The following is a 19305-nucleotide window of genomic DNA, read 5'->3' as shown; positions in this document are numbered from 1 at the left end:
GATTCTAGTATAATTGTAAAGGTGCAGAAATGATATATTTAAGAATGGAGTTTATTGAAAATAAACAACTTTCTACTAAAGATAAATGAGCATTATAAAGGTGTTTACCAAATGAAGTTGCTCTCCTGTGAAGTATCTTGTAAATTACTTGATAAATTATTTTAAAATGTTGACTGAAGATAGCTAATAAATATTATAAAACTGCATATAACCTATTGGGGAGGGGAAGGGAGTGTGTTTCCTTATTTTGCAGTCTGTTTCCTTGAACAGACCTCTCTGGTTGATCTTGGCCCTAATCTTGCCTTATGGATTAACTGTAGTTATTAGGGTGGTTCTTTGTGTGAGTCTATTCCAAAGGCAGAATATGGATCTAAGTATAAATAAGAAAACCTCTGCAAATTTGGGGGAAAAAATCCAACAGGGTTACCAATAAATATTTTTTCCTGATTGTATAATGATTGTGTTCCTTATACATTTGGACCCTAAAAAAAGGTTATGCACATAACAGGCCATATATATTTTTTTTCTTTTCATACTGTCATAGATTTCCCTCCACACTAGGTGTTTATTACCTACTTTCTGAATTGGTAATATTTTTATGCTTTCTAAATGCCTTTTTCAACAGGCTCTCCAAGCACCAGCCTGCCATGAAAACTTGGTCAAAGTGGGTGGCTACATCTTGGGAGAATTTGGAAACTTGATTGCTGGGGATCCAAGATCCAGGTAAAAACATTTTATAACAGCATCTGTAACATAGTCACACTGAGAGCCAGCTCAGGCCTTATATGACTAAATTTGTATTTGGATCTAGTTATCCCACTATTACTCCAGTCCCCTAATCAGTATACCATTGCTGACTTTTAAGAAGTAGGATAACTCTCTCCAGCATGATTCTGGGTAACCAGATTTTATTCAGATTATTTATCCATTTAAAGCAGAGGTAAGCAATATGTTTGGGATAGTAGGCACATCCATCATTTTTAGAGATTTGATTGAAGTAGTCTATTTTTAAAAAATTGAACCTTTTAAAAATAAAGTGACAATTTTTTAAAAAGTGTGAGAATCAAGAGAAATGTCTACACATATATTTAAATATAGGTTTGCCTGTCCCTGTTTTGAACATTAAAACAATATAAACCGTTAGAACTGAATGGTAGAATAGAATAAATTAGAAAATTTAAAATAGCAGCAGAAATGCCTTTATTTCGCTGTTTTTTTAAAATATTATGATCTTTATTCACTTGTAGCATAAAATACGAAGATACAAAAGCAAATAATAGGGAACAAAATAGGGGAAGGGGAAAAAGAGAAGTGTGGAAAGGAGGAGGGAAGAAAAAAAAAAGGCGTTGACTTCCGACTCCCTCTGTTGCAGTAAAATAAGGTATTAACATCGAACCTCAGCTTTTTACATTTCTATAGTAGCATGAACTAGCCCCTTCTATATCAACAAATCAATCTAATCAGTAAAAATGCCTTTATTTCAAAATGTAATATTAGGATTTTCACGCTGAACTCCTTCCCCTTCCCTCCCTCCCCCCCTCAAACAAATCACTGTGAAAGGCTTGTTAGCTCTGACTCTGTTTTCTTTCTCTCACCAAGTCCTCTCATCCAGTTCAACCTGTTACATTCCAAGTTCCATCTGTGCAGTGTCCCAACTAGAGCACTGCTTCTCTCTACTTACATCAAGTTTGTAAATTTATTTCCTGAGATAAAAACTACCGTTCAGGATGTATTACGCAGTGACAGCCAACTAAAGAATGCTGATGTTGAGCTGCAGCAGAGAGCTGTTGAGTACCTGAGACTCAGTACCATTGCTAGTACTGATATTTTGGTATGTATGTATGTATGGTTACATGTATTTATAGTTATGAACCCTAACCTCCAAAAATAAAGAGTTCCAGTTTTTATTTCTTAATGATTCTGCACTTCGTGGTGGCTTTGAAGAGAGTTGCATATCTGTCTTCAACAGATCACAGTGACGACACCAGGGCTGAACTTGGAGGTGTAGATCTTAGGCCCTGACAATCCAAGAAAGCTTCCATCCACTCTTAGTGGTTTGGAATCAGTGAATGGTGTACAGGTAGTCCTTGACTTACGACCACAATTGAGCTCAAAATGTCTGTGGCTAAGTGAGACATTTATTAAGTGAGTTTCACTCCATTTTTATTTTATTTTTTTAATTCCATTTATATCCCGCCCTTCTCTGAAGACTCAGGGCGGCTTACAAGCTTAGCAGTAGCCTTCATTCTATGTATATGCCTGCTTATTAGAGCTTTCACACACACACCCCCCAAGCGGCATTATTACAAAGTCAGCTTATTGCCCCCAACAATCTGGGTCCTCATTTTACCTACCTCAGAAGGATGGAAGGCTGAGTCAACCTTGAGCCTGGTGGGACGCGAACCTGCACTAATTGCAGGCAGCTGGTGTTACTTAAGGAGGCATTAGCCCACTGCTCCAATGTATGACCTTTCTTGCCGCAATTCTTAAGCGAATCGCTGCAGTTGTTAAATTAGTAACACAGTTGTTAAGGGAATCTGGCTTCCCCATTAACTTTGCTTGTCAGAAGGTTGCAAAAGGTGATCATGTGACCCCGGGACACTGCAACCGTCAAAAATATGAGTCAGTTGCCAAGCGTCTGAATTTTGATCACATGACCAGGGGGATGCTGCAGTGGTCATTAGTGTAAAAAAATGGTCATAAGTCACATTTTTCAGTGCTGTTGTAACTTTGAACGGTCATTAAGTGAACTGTTGTAAGTTGAGGACTCCCTGTAGTGCTGCACTGGCCACCTGGTTAAAAGCTACAGCCAGCAGCCCATTGTTCCTAAGCCAACGAGATACTACTTTGTAGATGCTCAGATAGTGTGTCAAGGAGCAAGTACTTTTATGTAGTTAGGGCTCTTAAGGGCAGCATCTGATTCCTTTGGTTACTTGCTGCTTATGTTACAAACACCTTTTTCCTTTACAGTGGTGCATACCTTCCATGGCTGCTGACTAGTTCAGCAGAGGAAAGGGGTGGAAACAGTGGTAATGGTAGAAGTGGAGGTAGTGAAGAGGTGGAGCTGCAGATGGTGATATTCCCACTGCTTATAACCAAGTCCAAGGGACTGAACCCAGGGCTCCTTTAAATGTTGTTGGACCCCTGAATAGTGATTTGCTTATTTACCCAAAGTAAGGGCAACCTCTACGTTCTATTCTTCCTTCATGGTTTTTGTAGAGACCACAGCAGTGGTACACACCTCCATGCCTTCTGGTTGGCAATTTGTAATTGTTCCCACTCATAGTGGTGCCACTTTTCCGTGGCATTTCCAGCCAGCTTCTACCTTGTCTCTATTTGTTGCTGTTGAACTATCTGTCCATGTCCATTTTCTTGCAAGAGCTCCTTAGGGACTCCTGAGTAGAGAAACCAGACTGACTGACATTCTGGTTTCCACCCTTGACAGACATGGGTCTTTGGGCTTGGTGTGAAAAGAGCCTTTCAGGAAATCACTGAGAAAGGGGAAATTAGTGAACTTCCATTCTCTCCCAAGTACAACCCAGAGAGTGGTGTCAGAATCCATTTATATCACATTCATAAATGTATGTTTAAAACATTATCCCCCCCCCCATGGATTCTGCCATCTCCCGAGGAAGGAGGAGCGCATGTGGATTCAGCCTGCCTTAGGTTATTTCAAAGACCAAGGGAAACCTTTTGAACTGGGGGGAACAAAAGGGAGGGTTAGAGAAGAAGGCATCTGGCCTGTGTCTCCACTTGAATCTGTAGAGGAAGAAGGCAATAACCATAAAGATTCGAAGTTCTTTTTTCCCACGAAAGGGACGACACGAAGTCAAATGATGGGGGGCTGACCAAATGGGGTTGAGGGAAGGGGGGTTGAGCCGGGAACTCTTTATAAAGTTTCAATTTGTAAAACAATACCAAGTCCTGTCTTGTATTTCCACAACCAAGCATGTCCTAGTAAAAATTCCTTTTGGGCTAGAACTGACTCTTAAGAGTTTTTGTTTTCCTAAGACGTGGATTGGGGTGGGTCCTGACAGGTGGTTAATATGGTCAGCATTTGGGTGGCCTTCATGACTTAAAAAAGAGATCCACCCCTGACTTAGACAAAGCTGTTAAGAGGTCAAAGCATGTTTCTTACATTTCCAAAATGTGCCCTGATTCCTTTCCAAGGCAACAGTTCTAGAAGAAATGCCTCCATTTCCAGAGAGGGAGTCCTCGATTCTAACCAAGCTGAAGAAGAAAAAGGGTCCAAATACAGTTACTGATCTGGAGGAAACCAAAAAGGAAAGAAGCTCGGATATCAACGGTAGCACTGAGCCCACCCTTTTAAATGCAAGCACAGCGGTAGGTTGTTTTTGCTGTTTCAGAAAGTGGGGGAGTATCACTCTTGTGTAGACACTAATACTTAGGCAATTCCAGACTTTTACTATCACATTTGTTCTGGCTTTTACATGCTTTTAACTTTATATGTATGATTACCGCAACCTTATTGTAACATTTTTATAACTATATTCTGAGAGATAATTTGTAAAAAAAATTAAAAAAAAACCCTGTCGCCAAGAAAGCATCTTTCATTTGTTTTTAATCAGGTAATTTGCATACATTAAGGACTTACTTGCTTTATATAAAGATAAGTCATGTTTTGCTTAATAAATATAAATGTTTCCGGAGCAGGATTTAGTTTGTGTATGCAAAGTCGCACACTGAGATAATATTGATCACAGACTCACAAATAGAAGAATACATAATGACAACCCAAGAACGTCTTATGAGTGGATACAAAGATACAGAGTTTTCCCATATTTCCTTTACTCTCAGCAGCTACCCTTCTCAGACTGACACCTGTAAGGATGCTTTTAGTTCCATATTAGAGTTTGCATTCATTTTGGGTGTCACAGGCTGTGCATGTGGGCTTTTCCCTTTACATCAGGAGCTCTGAGTCTGTTGCTCAAGTTTAATATCCACAGAACTCAAAAGTCCTGCTTGATCAGATTCTGTAGCTGGAGAGTGACTCAGGTTCAGGTGCCCCCAAAGAGTAGGTCACCTGGGACCTTTCCAGTCAAATCCACAGGGTCTAAATATGGGAGGCCAAATTGAGACATGTGGGGAAAGAAATTGGGAACTCTGCCCATATCTTTTCCACATGCACATTTTCAGAGAAACTTGAACAGAAAATTGGTTTTATTATGAGTATTCACTTTGGAGGCAGACTAGGTTCTTCTGTTTAATCTTTCTTTCTTTCTTTCTTTCTTTCTTTCTTCCTTCCTTCCTTCCTTCCTTCCTTCCTTCCTTCCTTCCTTCCTTCCTTTCTTTCTTTCTTTCTTTCTTTCTTTCTTTCTTTCTTTCTTTCTTTCTCTCTTTCTCTCTTTGTGTGTGTGTGTGTGTGTGTCTGTCTCTCTCTCCCTCTCTCTCCCTCCTAAATTAAGGTGTTTTTTTTAAAAAAAAATAGTGGCATATGTATTTTAAAGTTAACCTGGAAAAGCAGTGTTTTTCAAACTTGGCAACTTTAGAATGTATGTGTTTCAATGCCCAGATCTGCCCAGCCAGCAAGCTGAAATTGCGTAGTTGAAGGCCATGTTTCTTAAAGTTGCCAGGTTTGAATAACATTGTGTTATAGCACCTGATCTTTAATAAACACAATGAGGGTAAAAAAAGAAGATATCTTGGCTCTCTGTCCTTTTTAAGCATTTAATACCTCTGTTGTTTCTTGCAGTCTACTCCATCTCCTTCAGCAGACCTGTTAGGTCTTGGTGCAGCTGCAGTCACAAATTCTGTGCCTGCAGCATCAAGTGGTAGTTTGTTAGTGGATGTATTTTCAGACACTTCTGCAAATCCTGCATTACTTGCTCCTGGTTCCGAGGACAACTTTGCAAGGCATGTGATAAATCAACGCTTCCGTTTCTTGTCTTCTTTTTCCTCCCAGTCTTTACCCAATATAGTTCTTCTGTGTTTCCATGAGGTTACAAAACTGTTTGACACTTTAAGTATCATTGACTCGCTTTTCCAAGACTAAGATTGGCCAATTTCTATATCCTCCAGATGGTAGGCTGGGTTATTGCCATAGACAAAGGATCAGCTCTAAAGTAAACTTGGCACCTTCTGTTGGCATAGGGTAGAGATGGGAAGGCCTGGAAAAAACTGGAAAAATGGGGTTTCGTGTTTTTTTTTCATTTTTTGTGAACAGCTTTGGGAAAAAAGGGAAAAAATCAGGAAAAAATTGGTTTTTTCCCAATTTTTCCAGTTTTTCCCCCCCCAGGTCTTCCCATGGCTCGTATAGAGCTCCTAATTAAGGCAAGTGTTCATTCAGTCCTTTATACCACAAATGTACATTTTCTATATATATGTTATTAGCAAGGTTAAATATTTTAATCAGATTACCTACTCTGCTTAGAATAATTTTTCTATAATTGGAAAACATTTTCCCCTCTAGGGTGAAAATTCAATCTGTAATCTATCCATATTTTTATGTCCTCTATTACTCCTGAGTACGTCTCTATCTGTATTTCAAGATAGACTAGAAGAATGCATACGATTGTTTAAATATAATTTGACTAATGCAGCTATTTCTTTACTTCTAGGTTTGTTTGCAAAAACAATGGGGTCCTGTTTGAGAATCAGTTACTACAGATTGGTCTGAAATCTGAATTTCGACAGAACCTGGGTTAGTTGATAGGTTAAAATGAGCTGAAATTGTGATAATTGCTGTCTTAGATCTGTTTAAAAACATTTAATGTTTTTCAGTTTAAAGATAATTTCTTTGATTCCTAAAGAGTTCCCCATAAACAGTGTTTCCCTTAGAAAGTGAAGATTTTCAGAGATGCCAATTGTATGCTGTCACTTGATGAGTAGAAAGCTTCTGTAACTAATAGTAGTCCTCAATTAACAACAGTAATTGGGACTGGAATTTCTGCCACTAAGCAATGTGGTCATAAAGAACAATGTTGTATGACCCGATAATTTAGCAATAGTATAATCCCATTGCTGTTGTTAAGCAAGGTCCCTGAGGGTTGTTAAGCAAGGACCTGACATGACTGTGACATAAGAAAAAGTGGGAATCCAGAAGTGTTTGCTTATGAGTGTTGAAACTGCATCTCAGTCAAGCAGATTGGTGGGCGAGAGATACGTGTGGATGGGTCAGCGCTACAGAGTATGGGCAGTAGTGTTGTCTGGTGCTGTGGAATCTGAGATCCTCTGGAGAAAAAGCAGCAGGAGCAACTTGCAGGAGTGACTTTGACTTTCTGCTAGCTTCCTCATTGACTTCGCTTGTGGAAAGCCAGCAAGGAAAGGGGTAAATGGTGATTGTGTGATTTCAAGATGCTGCAACCATCTTAATGGCAAGTCAATTATCAAGTGCCCAAATTGCAATCGCTTGACTATAGGGATGCTGAACTAGCCCTAACTTTGAGGATTGGTGGTAAGTCCCTGTTCTTCAACACCATTGTAATTTCAAACAGCCACTGAATGGATGTAATCTAAAGTTTACATGTATTTTAAAACTATAATGGTTTCTGTGTTTCCCAAATATACAAATATTTCCCAACTATTAGGCTCAGCTAATCTCATTGTACACATGTTGTGCTCTTGACAATAAAGGTTGATTTGATTTGTTCTAGCACATAGCATTTGTGTTGAAAACACAAATAGCCATTCATTTTTTGCTCAAAACCTCCCTTCACAATTTCACGTGGCACTTTGAAAGCATGATATAAATACATTTTTATGGGTATTTCTTAAAAGTTTTCAGTGGACTTTATCGGTAATGTGGATCATATGATTAAGGTATTTTCTTCTTTCTTCTAGGTCGTATGTTCATATTTTACGGAAATAAAACTTCCACACCATTTTTAAATTTTGTTCCAACGTTAATCTGTTCAGACGATCTTCAGTCAAATATCCTTTTGTCACTTACATATACGGCTCAAAAAAATAAAGGGAACACTTAAACAACACAATGTACTGTATTTAATAGTAGGATGTCTTAGTTTCTGTTCCCTTTATTTTTTTGAGCAGTATAATTGAGCTATATTATATTCTAGGCCACAAGAATAAGAGTATATGCTACACTATCATGGATTCCTTGTAGGATAGTACAATGTTCTCACTGCTTTGTTTGCCTGACATATGGCTATAAAGAGCAAAAAAAAATGTAGGAAAAGAAAAATTTTCAAATTAGCAATATTAGCAATAAGAAACTATATTGTTGAGGTTGTGCTTGTGTAAAAGAAAGTCAGTACAATTTTTATTTAGCAGAGAGCATGATGCAAAGAGATTCAGCTGCTCAAATCTGTCAATAGGTGGGGTGTATAATTAAGGAAAGAGAGGCAATGAAGATGAGAATGTGAGCTGCAGTCAGAAAAGAAAGAGAGCTGAACTGAAATTAAATTGTGGAAGTGCTGAGAATGATCAATCTAACCCAGGGGTGTCAAACTGCCGGCCCACGGGCTGGACGCATCAAGACGAAACTGTGCCGGCCCCATTGCCGGCAATGGGGAAAAAGTTCTGAGACGTCGTGCGACATCACATGATGTCACGAGTTTGACATGTCTGATCTAACCAATAAGAGAGATATGCAAAATGTGTGTTTGAGACAAGGAAAGGAGATCTAAGCGCAGAGTCCCTTTCCTAATTATCTCTACATATTTGGGTCAGTAGACTATGAGCAGAAAGCTGGCAGATGCATTTTGACACGAATTTCTAAGTTAAAGACAATAGAGTAAGTGAGATGACAAAAGACCTGGAAGGTAGATAAACCTCTTGTCCCCTCCATAACCAATCCTATTCAGACTTTATCATATACTCTTTTAAAACTTGAACTGTCTCTGGAAATAACTCTTCTAATAACCTCCTAGCAACCTCTTTGATCCCAAACATACAGTTAAGCTATTTATTTCCCTTCTACCCATCTTAACCTTGCCAAACCTTTATGACCAGATTTAGTCTTTGCAAGGTCCAGCAGAAGAATAACAGAAAACAACCCTGTTTCCTTAACTTATCACGTCTGAATCTGCAGACTAAACCTGTTGATCCCACTGTGGAAGGAGGTGCCCAGGTACAGCAGATTGTAAATATTGAGTGTATATCAGACTTCATGGAAGCACCAGCCTTAAACATTCAGTTCAGGTACGGTTCTTTACATAAAGAACATTGTTTCCCCTTTAAATGCACTTCTAGAGGACTGTCTGCAGTAATCCATTTCCATGAACACAGAAGAGTGTATTTTGTGATCTTAAAGATTAGTTTATTTATGATGGCATAAACGTTTGTGGCTAGTGCCCTTCAGATATATAAAGCATAATCCTGGGTTTCCTTTTGGGGTGGGGGGGTGGCGGGTGAGCAAACATTTGAAAAAAAGAAATGATAGAGAAACAACAAAAAAAGAGTAAGTTAACTATATTAGCAGCAGCTATTCACAAAACATGTGATGGTTCTGCCACAGGAATTATTTGAAGGGGTTAATATTGTTATCCTTTATTTCTGCTTCGTACATGGGCAAATTAAACTTTTTGATGAATTTTAGTTGAGCTATTTCATGAGGAAGCAGGCTTGAAATTATTTTGTACAAGAATAGTCTTGAGGCATCTCCACATTCCTCTTACGACTGCTATTTATCACACTGCCATTTGTAAAGTAAGTAGGTACCACTATCTATATCTACTGCCTTTCATTTCCCTCTTAATTTATTATCACCCATGTCCTTCCACTACTGGAATATTCTGTTCACTTTGGATTCTCCTTCATCTCTTGACGCATACCCTATGAAATCATCTGCCAGCAGGTGACACCTTGGAAGCACAGAATCTGGTTGTTTGGTTTATTTGGTTTATGTTTGATTATTTAGACAGGGCCTGCTAAGAGTCTGTACTCCTTGCATGGTTCATGGATGGACAGGATGGTTGTCCTTCTCCGTGATGGCTTCCTGTTTTGTGGGAAATCTCTCGCCTGGAGATACATGAATTTCACTTTTTATAAGCAAGTGAAAAGCATCCTCTTCCAATGTGCCTTCAGTTGAGATGATTGGGATCATCAAAAGTACTTTGCTTACCATGCAGATTTTAAATTTTGTATTGTGTGCCATCTGTTATTTGGAAGTGGAGAGTTGAGGGTCCAGTTTGGGACTATTACTACTGAGATACTTATTTAAAACTATAATCTGTTTTTTTTTAGGGAGGACAGGTAATGATATTATTTTAAAAGGTGTAATTGGGTCAAATGGTTTAAGAGCCATAGCTCATGAAAAAAGGAAAGAGCATTTGGATGGATTGTGTGTGCATCTAGATTTAGATTTTCTCCAAAATTGTCTCCAATGACATTGTTGTTGTCATTTCCAGATATGGAGGAACTTTACAAAATATCTCCGTGAAGCTACCTATCACGTTGAACAAATTTTTCCAGCCTACAGAAATGGCTGCTAATGACTTCTTCCAGAGATGGAAACAACTGAGCAAGTAAAATTATTTTGATCTTGCATCTCCTTAATTACTATATACTATATTACTTTCTCCAGATTGTTACTTGTGTTTTGGTGAATACTGCCACCCAACTTAAATGAAAAGGGGATCACTGTAGATGTAAATTCATGAAGGAGAATATTTGTAGCTCAGGATTGAAATGAGGGATCCTTGGTGCTCTCTGAGCTTGATTGTTTCTTGCAGATATTTCATTACCCAAACTACGTAACGTCATCATGTTGTTGATGAACATGATGATGTTACCTAGTTTGGATAAAGAAACGTGTGCAAGAAAACAAACAAGCTCAGAGAGTAGCAAGGATCCCTTGTAAATTCATGAGTTGTTTCTGTAGGAGCCAGATTTGAAACTCAACTTCCTCTTTCTCTGCAAAGCAATTCAGTCCCACCTTTGAGTCTATTTTTTGACTACTTGCCCTAAGTTGTCATTAATTTGGGGAATGATTTGATACATTATCTCTAGAAAGACCTACCATTTTGCAGCCACATGTGTTCCCTTTTTTCATGCAGAGTTCCAACAGGCTACTAGTGGCATAGGTAAAGGTAAAGGTTCCCTCACACATGCGTGCTACTCATTTCCAACTTTAGGGGCTGGTGCTTATCTCCATTTCAAAGCCAAAGAGCCAGCACTTGTCCGAGGACGTCTCCGTGGTCATATGGCCGGCATGACTAGACGCCAAAGGCACACGGAATGCTGTTACCTTCCCACTGTAGTGGTCCCTATTTTTCTACTTGCATTTTTACGTGCTTTCGAACTGCTAGGTTGGTAGAAGCTGGGACTAGTAACAGGCACTCACTCTGCTACGCGGCACTCGGGATTCGACCACCAAACTGCCGACCTTCTGATCAACAAGCTCAGTGTCCTAACGCACTGAGCCACCATGTCCCTTACTAGTGGCATACTGCTTTCCAAATTCCTTCTAATCTCATTATTCTTCCTGGAAGATGAGCCCCAAACTGTGGTACTCATTTATGATACAGAGATAAGTCAAACAGAAAGAAGCCTGCTACATATGAGTGAAACATTCTAGGATAATGTCTGTGCCTGAAATAACAATCTACAAAGCTGTGGTTTACTTTAACTTGATTGGGTATGTCACAGTGATTCACAATAAATTCACACAACTTACTAAAAAAAATCAAACTACATTAAGAATTAGCATCATATGTGAACCCAGCGAATATCTTTTTGGTTTCTAGGATTCCAGCCTATCATAAATGTTCTCTGATGTGGCTCTTGTGTGGAATCAGTGTAAGAAAAGGGGTGAAGAGATTTAAATAGATGTTTAAACAGATGCTTTACCAGCCATGTTATTGCAGAAATTCAGAATGTCAATATCAGAACTCACATATTCATCTATAGTTAGGAAACTCATAGATTGTCAGAAGAGAATGCTTCAGTGTATTGTTCTAAGTTTAATATACTGTGGACTATTTTTAGTCCTGTCTTTTAGAGGGCTAAAATTAAATATAGAATTGTTTAATAAATTGCAAGCATTATTATAACAGAAACTAAACAAATCTAGTCCTTCCACACATCCATTTATTTTTATATCAGCTGAATTCCTGGAAAATTTTTGACACTTCTTCCATCTCTCTATCCACATAGAGCAGCCTACCTAAAGGATGCCTGTTTTTGATTCATTGGTTAGCCTATGCAAATCATGTAATAGAACCTAAGGCTCCTTATTTAGGAGAAGAGTGCTATAAACATGCATGTAATACACTGCTACTTGTGTGTGAAATGTGTCCACATTCTGTCATAAACATTTTGCTGCAAAAATATAATAAATACGAGCTGTTAATATCAACTCTTGATGTTCTTCATAGCCCTCAACAAGAAGTACAGAATATCTTTAAAGCAAACCATCCAATGGATGCTGAAATTACAAAGGCAAAAGTAGGTATAACGATTTATGTTTCTTCTTGCCTGGATGATTACATTTCACCTTCCAGCACAATTGCTTCTGAGACATCAAAAGTTTATAATAATGGAAAATAAAGCCATTACAATTATTTTTTTAAAAAACCTGATAATGATAGTGAAGTTAAACTATGAACATAAAAGGTTGCATGTCTATCCTTTTTTAAAATAAATGTCTGGACATTAGGGGACAAAACAGTGTGGAACTCCATTACTTGGTAACTCTATGGCAGGAAATCTTTGTTTCTTACATAAATACCTTGAAACAGCCAAAATTTTGTTCTGTTCTACCAACATAAGTATTTCGGTTCTTCTTAAATTTTGGTATCTTTTTTCCTTTGCCTCTTAAAGGAGTCTGTTTTATTCATTACGAAGCAGAAATTTGTTAGTAAGCTCTGTGTGCTTACCAAAATAAAAAGGTGCTTTTAAAAAAATAAACATAAAGCTAATGAACTGTCAGATCTTAAAAAGACAGAAGAAATTTGCAAGCTTATTTCTTCATTGTTAATCAACAGCTTTTGTTAATCAACAGCTGTTCAGAATGATACAGCACGTTATTTGTGCATTCTGACAATCTTTGAAATGCACCATTCCTTTCCCTATATTTTATTAGCTGATTCTCAGTTATTCTTGTCTCTTTAGTGCCCAAGTCAGCATTATTTATGGCTAAATGTTTTATGATTGATTTGCTAGTTTATTTTATCTGGGAAAGTTGGTTTGGATATTTGATTTTGCCATAACACCATATTTCTTTCTTTAGTCCAAACTTCTGCATTCTCCCTAATATGGAAGGTATCTGAGTCTTAAGTGTGTGTTTACCATTCTTATCAATCTATCACCGGGGTCTTCAAACTTGGCCCTTTTATGACATGCTGGCTGAGGAATTCTGGGAGTTGAAGTCCACAAGTCATAAAAGGGCAAGTCTGAAGATCCCTGATCTATCATATACATTTTATATGTCCTCCTCCTTCCTTTCTCCATTTGCATGCTGTTTAATAGCTTTCAATTCAATTAAGTAAAATTAAGTAATTCAGCTTTTAAGTAAAATTAAACCCTCTTTTATAGATCATTGGCTTTGGCACAGCTCTGCTGGAAGAAGTGGACCCTAACCCTGCTAACTTTGTAGGTGCTGGCATAATATACACAAAATCAATACAAATTGGATGTTTGATGCGTCTTGAACCCAACCTTCAGGCAGAGGTAATCCATGTTTATTTGATTATCAAACCAAGACTTTATATCGTATGGAAGACACTTAATTTTTCCCATGTGTATTTTTACACAAATCTTTTCTTTAGAAAATCTACTGTTTTTTATTACATTAGTGATGAGTATTCTTTCTCCTTTTGTTCACCAAATGAAGACATTGTGCTTCATTGAAGATTGTGCTCTAACAATATACGTGCTGAGTGGTATCAACTAAGACAACGCATACATACTTTTTATAGGTCTTCCAATACTAGCTTTGCCTTGTATTCACTGTACAGCCTATATAGAGAATTGAGTTTCTGCAAAGTTACATTCAGAGTGTTATATAATATTAATCAGGAAGGTCAGTTGCATTGGGATGGAGCACCGTTTTACACAGGTTTTGTTTTGCTCTTTTGTACGGTTGCTTTCCACTCCATTTATCTTGTGTCTGCCAGGAAATAAACTATGTTTTCGGCCAAAATGTATGGGCCACTTATGATACATTGTTTAGATGTTGTTTGAAGTTTTGCATAACAGTCAGATTTTTTGTGGTAGGAGCAGAGGAGGCAGGAAAAGATTGCTGAGTGAGGAAGAAATCTTAATATGGGATTCTCTGCTAAAGCAGGGCTATGCAACATCTTTAAGTCAGTGAGCGTATTTGGAATTTTGGAAGCAATTTATAGGTACCGTATTGTACTTCCACAGAGTGGCTGTGATGCCCGTTTACCAGAAGGCAGTGCTTCTCCTCGCTATCAATGCTCTATATTACCCATTTCTATTTTTTTCTGGACATACAACTGACAGTCACTTCTATTTTCTAAGAATACCTAGAGGTTCCAAGAATATAAGTAAAGAGAAAGCTTCGTAACGATGCTTAATTCTACAACTCAGATCATTTTATTTTATTCTAAATACATGCAATCCCATTGATTACTATTGAACTCTTTTATTTAAAAAATAGCTTCTTTTCTCTTTAAGCTAAAAATGTTCTTCAGAAGTTCAGACTAGGTAGGTTGGCCTCCACCGCAGTCCTTTTTTAAAAAAATCTTAGACATCACCTTATGATGATGCGCCACTGCCTGGTGCGCCAGTTGCGACCCTATCTAGACCGGGATGCCTTGCGTACAGTCACTCATGCGCTCGTGACTTCTCGTCTAGACTACTGTAATGCTCTCTACATGGGGCTGCCCTTGAAGTCCACTCGGAGGCTCCAACTGGTGCAAAATGCAGCCGCGCGAGTTGTGCTGGGGGTTTCCCGATACTCCCATGTTACACCTTTGCTCCGCGAGCTGCATTGGCTGCCGGTTGCCCTGCGGGTGAGATTCAAGGTGTTAGTAATGACTTACAAAGCCCTACATGGCATGGGTCCGGATTACCTACGGCAACACCTGCAGCCGGCGTCAACTTCCCTCCGTCCAGTGCGCTCCCACAGAGAGGGCCTCCTCAGGGTGCCTCCGATCAAAGAATGCCGATTGGTGGCCCCCAGGGGGAGAGCGTTCTCTGTGGGCGTGCCAGACCTATGGAACCGCTTGCCGGTTGAGCTCCGGACGGCCCCCGACCTTCGCTCCTTCCGGCGTGACTTAAAAACATATCTATTCAAGCAGTCTGACCTGGTCTGATGGGTTAGGGTAGGGGTTTTAATATGTTTTAATACTGTTTTAAACTGGGCTAAATATTTAATCGTTTTTTTAACTTTTGTATTCCGCTTTTTTATATTTATTGCCCTGTACACCGCCCTGAGTCCTTCGGGAGAAGGGCGGTATAAAAATATAATATAATATAATATAATATAATATAATATAATAAATAAATAAATAAATAAATAAATAAATAAATAAATAAATAAATAAATAAATAAATAAATAAATAAATAAATAAAATGATTCTAAAATGTCTACAATTGTTACAGAAAACACTGATAAGCAAGGTAGGACTTTTGACGGTTTAAAAATTCTTCATAAAAGTTAATTTTTTTATTATTTTTTCAGATGTACCGACTAACACTACGAACAAGTAAAGAAACAGTCTCACGAAGATTATGCGAATTGTTGTCAGAACAGTTCTGAATCTAAACTCAAGACCAGCTTTGATTCTTTATTTCTGCCTGTTTTCTTGTCCTGCTCCAGGAATGTCCTGTGCACCAGTGTCTGCATAAATAACTGCCATCACATTCACATTCCTGCCTTAAAGGACCTGTCCCTCTTATGTGAATAAAAGATATATGTAATGTAAAGTTACCTAAATGTGAAAATATTTCTGGCACAAGGAAGCCAGGAGGCATTGTGTTTGTCACCTCAACTATTTCAGGCATTTTGTCAGAAGTTGGTTTCATGATGACTTACTTTGATTAACAATTATCTAAATGAAAGGTGCCCCCCCCCCAAATTCCAATGTAAGTTGGAAATAACATTGTGGTTTCTTTTCCTATCCCTGTGTTGCAGTAATCAGTAAAGTTCTGTTTGATGAGACTGCAGTAGCCATCTTGCTGCTGGGCTCTTTGTCAATTTTAGATGGATCAACTTTTGAGAATGTCCAAAATGCATTAACTTTGTGTGATGGGAATCCAGGACTGTTGTAATGAATCTCACAAGTGTTGCTTTTTCACAACAGGCTATGGGCATTGACCTTGAGTACAGTACATAGAGGCATTAGGATATTATTTCCCCCTACCTCAACCAATTTGTTTTAAACAGCTTTAATTCACCCTTTCATTTCCTCCAAATTATGAATTACCAAAGAGTAAATATCAAACGCTGAAATAAAAAGTCAGAATGATTAGATTCACTATTTCTACAGAACTCTAGGTTAATCCATTGTTCACTTGGATTGTAATTTTTTTTAAAAAAAAATCACATGGAGCTACACTAAAAAATTCTCAGAGAATCTATGTTTCTATATTCTCCTGCCCTGGCTTGTTATTGATAGGGTGGGTCACACAGATACAGACATCTAGTATATTCAGGTCCTAAGTAAATCATTAGCTTTTGAAAGTATAATGGCCTGATAATTGCTTTTTTAACATCACAAAGTTGGGTGCATTATTTTCAAAATGTCTAGCAATGATATGGTGTACTTGGCATGAGGTATGCATTTGTAATATATTATAGAAATTAAGTCTGACATCCTTTTCAGCAAGTAGAAATAAGTTTTAATCACACTTCTCTGAAAGGATTACAAAATGGTTATCATGGTCACTCAGTAAAACAAGAAAAAATAAGCAATGGTGTCTCTATTACAATAAATGTCCTTGGGAGTTTAATCAGTTCTTTTTTTTAAGATAAAAATTGCATGTCTGGCTTACAGAACAGTTATCCAGATTCCTCTGAGTACTGACTTGTTGGTTTTTTGCAAACTTCTTTAGGTAAATTTGTTGGGCTCCACTGAATTAGCACATTTTGATAAATGAAATGGAATTAATTTGGTGATGTAATAAAACTAGGATACCTTCCTAAGAGTGGTCAGATTAATGCGTTCTCATTTTTCACATGGAACTGGAAGCCATTAAAACAAGGGATAATTAGAAGCTTGTCATATAACATATTAAGAAGGTCTGCCATTTAACTGTTAAAGAGAGAGATCTGAAGGCACTGTGGTTGCACTTATTTAATACCATGGCAAGTACCACAGTGGTTATCACTGTATGTGATTTATCCATAAAAAGATGAAGATTTCAAATCACTTGTTCATATAATTTGTGCTTCCCTAATGACGAACAGAGAATTGAAGTACTGGCATATACAATTTATCTTTATCGGGAAAAGTTACTTGATTACCAAAGTTATATATTCTCTTTATCAATCAGAAATAACACTTTTTGTGGCTAAAACAGTATTAGTAAACCAAGTGCAGTATTTGTTATTGACATGTGAAAGATTCCTCAACTGGAAGATAAAATGCTGTAAACCTAGGTCTTCACTCTGGTATCTATGTATAACCATTTCAGTATATAAAAAGTGAATTTTCAGCTTATATGGTCAACTTTCATTATAAGTGTATGAATCTGAAAATACATAAATCTAATCATGTTAACTTTAGCAGAAAAAATAAATGGCTAGAAGACTAAAATTGTTTCCTCATTCTCAGTTTTAAGAACTTTCAATGTGTCTATTTTTTAAAAAAGAAATATCTTTTCACAACAAAGTGAAACCATAGCTGTCTGTTCTTTAGCTGGAGCTGGTCTTCATATCCATTGAGTTCTCCCCAAGAATCTTGGATGTGGTATGGTGTATGAGTATCATTATTATGGTTGGTCACAACGATATTTAAACTAGATTTCACATTTTTATCCACCTATTGAGTCCTTCCCAAGGATCTGGGAAAGGCAGGTATTTGATGGTGTTAAAAGTATCATTACAGTACGTAAGCAGTTCCAAGTAAAGCTGCCTTTTGCAATTGACTGATGGTGATTTTGTCAATGCTAATGGTGGTGCTTCAGAGTCAAGGTGATATTACTTTTGATACTATCTTTGCTTTCTTTTCCCACAATTCTACTACTACTATTTGTAAGTCTTCATATTTTATAATGTTCTCCAGTTCTTTCTCTTCCCTTTTGCTGTCTTTAGGTATGCCCACTCTCCAGACTTTTTTTGCCTTATCAAGCGTTTTTAAGTCTGGATTTTCATGTGACAGGTGCTTGTTTGTTTGAATTCTGAAGCACTTTAGCTTCATTTTCTATTACAGGTAGTCCTCAAGTTATGATGGTAATGGAGTCTGCCCATTATAGTTGCAATTCATCATGGTCATTAAACGAAGCACCACTTTCCACCCCTTGGGGTCCTCACAGGCTTTGGGTTGGCTCTCCCCCCCAATACTTTGTCTCCTCAGGCTTTTGATCTACTCCCAACCTAGCCACTCAGCCACCCAAGGGAGCTGTAGGCCGGCTCAAAGGCTAGTGGGGCACGAGAAACTGTTGCAGCTTGCAAGACTCAATCTGCTCAGCCAGCTCCAGGACACAGTAACATCTTGTTTACCTTTTGGTTTCTGATAAGAGAGGTCCAGTTGATGTGAGGCTCAGCTTTCCTACAGAGGCAGCCTTGTGCCGTTCATCATTTGCTCACGTATGCAAAGATGAACCAAGTCACTAAACTCTGGTACATACTTCTGTTTTGGAAGCATGCACGCTCAGCTTATCACAGTATAGCTCTCAGTCATCACAATTGGGACCAGTAACTTGATCGTTCAGCAATTCAATTGTTAAGTGAAACCAGAACTGTGCTTAACGATACTACTTCAACTTTACTTCTCTACACAGACCTGCAAAGCTGTGCAGGAATTGCAGAGGATTAGCCATAAACTCATTTTTTTCATCACAGTCTTAATTGTGAATGGTTGCTAAAGGACTACCTGTTAATTCTTCTTGGGAACTGATCCCGACTCAGAATTCATTTTTTAGAGGAATCCAGACCAAAATTTCTATCTCACATTTTAGGTAAAGGTTCCCCTGCACATGGATGCTAGTTGTTTCTGACTCTAGGGGCCGGTGCTCATCTCCGTTTCAAAGCCAATGAGCCAGCGCTTGTCCAAGGACGTCTCCGTGGTCATGTGGCCGGCATGACTAGACGCCAAAGGCGCACGGAATGCTGTTACTTTCCCACCGTAGCGGTCCCTATTTTTCTACTTGCATTTTTACGTACTTTCAAACTGCTAGGTTGGCAGAAGCTGGGACGAGTATCAGGCACTCACTCTGTTATGCGGCACTCGGGATTCGACCCGCCAAACTGCCGA

At 38.2% G+C, this 19305-nt stretch overlaps 1 protein-coding gene across 4 annotated transcripts in view; it reads left to right on the top strand.

Moving 5' to 3' along the window:
• AP2A2 (adaptor related protein complex 2 subunit alpha 2) overlaps window positions 1-17646 on the top strand; it is a 73852-nt gene extending 56206 nt beyond the window's left edge. For all 4 annotated transcript variants that reach the window (XM_081344505.1, XM_081344504.1, XM_081344503.1 and 1 more), the window contains 11 exons: window positions 626-723; window positions 1600-1831; window positions 4171-4344; window positions 5714-5874; window positions 6579-6661; window positions 7801-7890; window positions 8997-9120; window positions 10329-10445; window positions 12297-12366; window positions 13456-13590; window positions 15570-17646. In XM_081344505.1, the coding sequence (XP_081200631.1) occupies window positions 626-723; window positions 1600-1831; window positions 4171-4344; window positions 5714-5874; window positions 6579-6661; window positions 7801-7890; window positions 8997-9120; window positions 10329-10445; window positions 12297-12366; window positions 13456-13590; window positions 15570-15647 (1362 nt within the window). In that variant the 3' untranslated portion in view covers window positions 15648-17646. The remainder of the gene's footprint in view (window positions 1-625; window positions 724-1599; window positions 1832-4170; window positions 4345-5713; window positions 5875-6578; window positions 6662-7800; window positions 7891-8996; window positions 9121-10328; window positions 10446-12296; window positions 12367-13455; window positions 13591-15569) is intronic.
• The last annotated feature ends 1659 nt before the right edge of the window (window positions 17647-19305 follow it).

This window comes from Vipera berus, assembly GCF_964194415.1.
Source record: "Vipera berus genome assembly, chromosome: 1".
Taxonomy (NCBI): domain Eukaryota; kingdom Metazoa; phylum Chordata; class Lepidosauria; order Squamata; family Viperidae; genus Vipera; species Vipera berus.
Note: the sequence above shows the minus strand (reverse complement) of the source record. Positions and strands in the feature narration are given on the sequence as shown.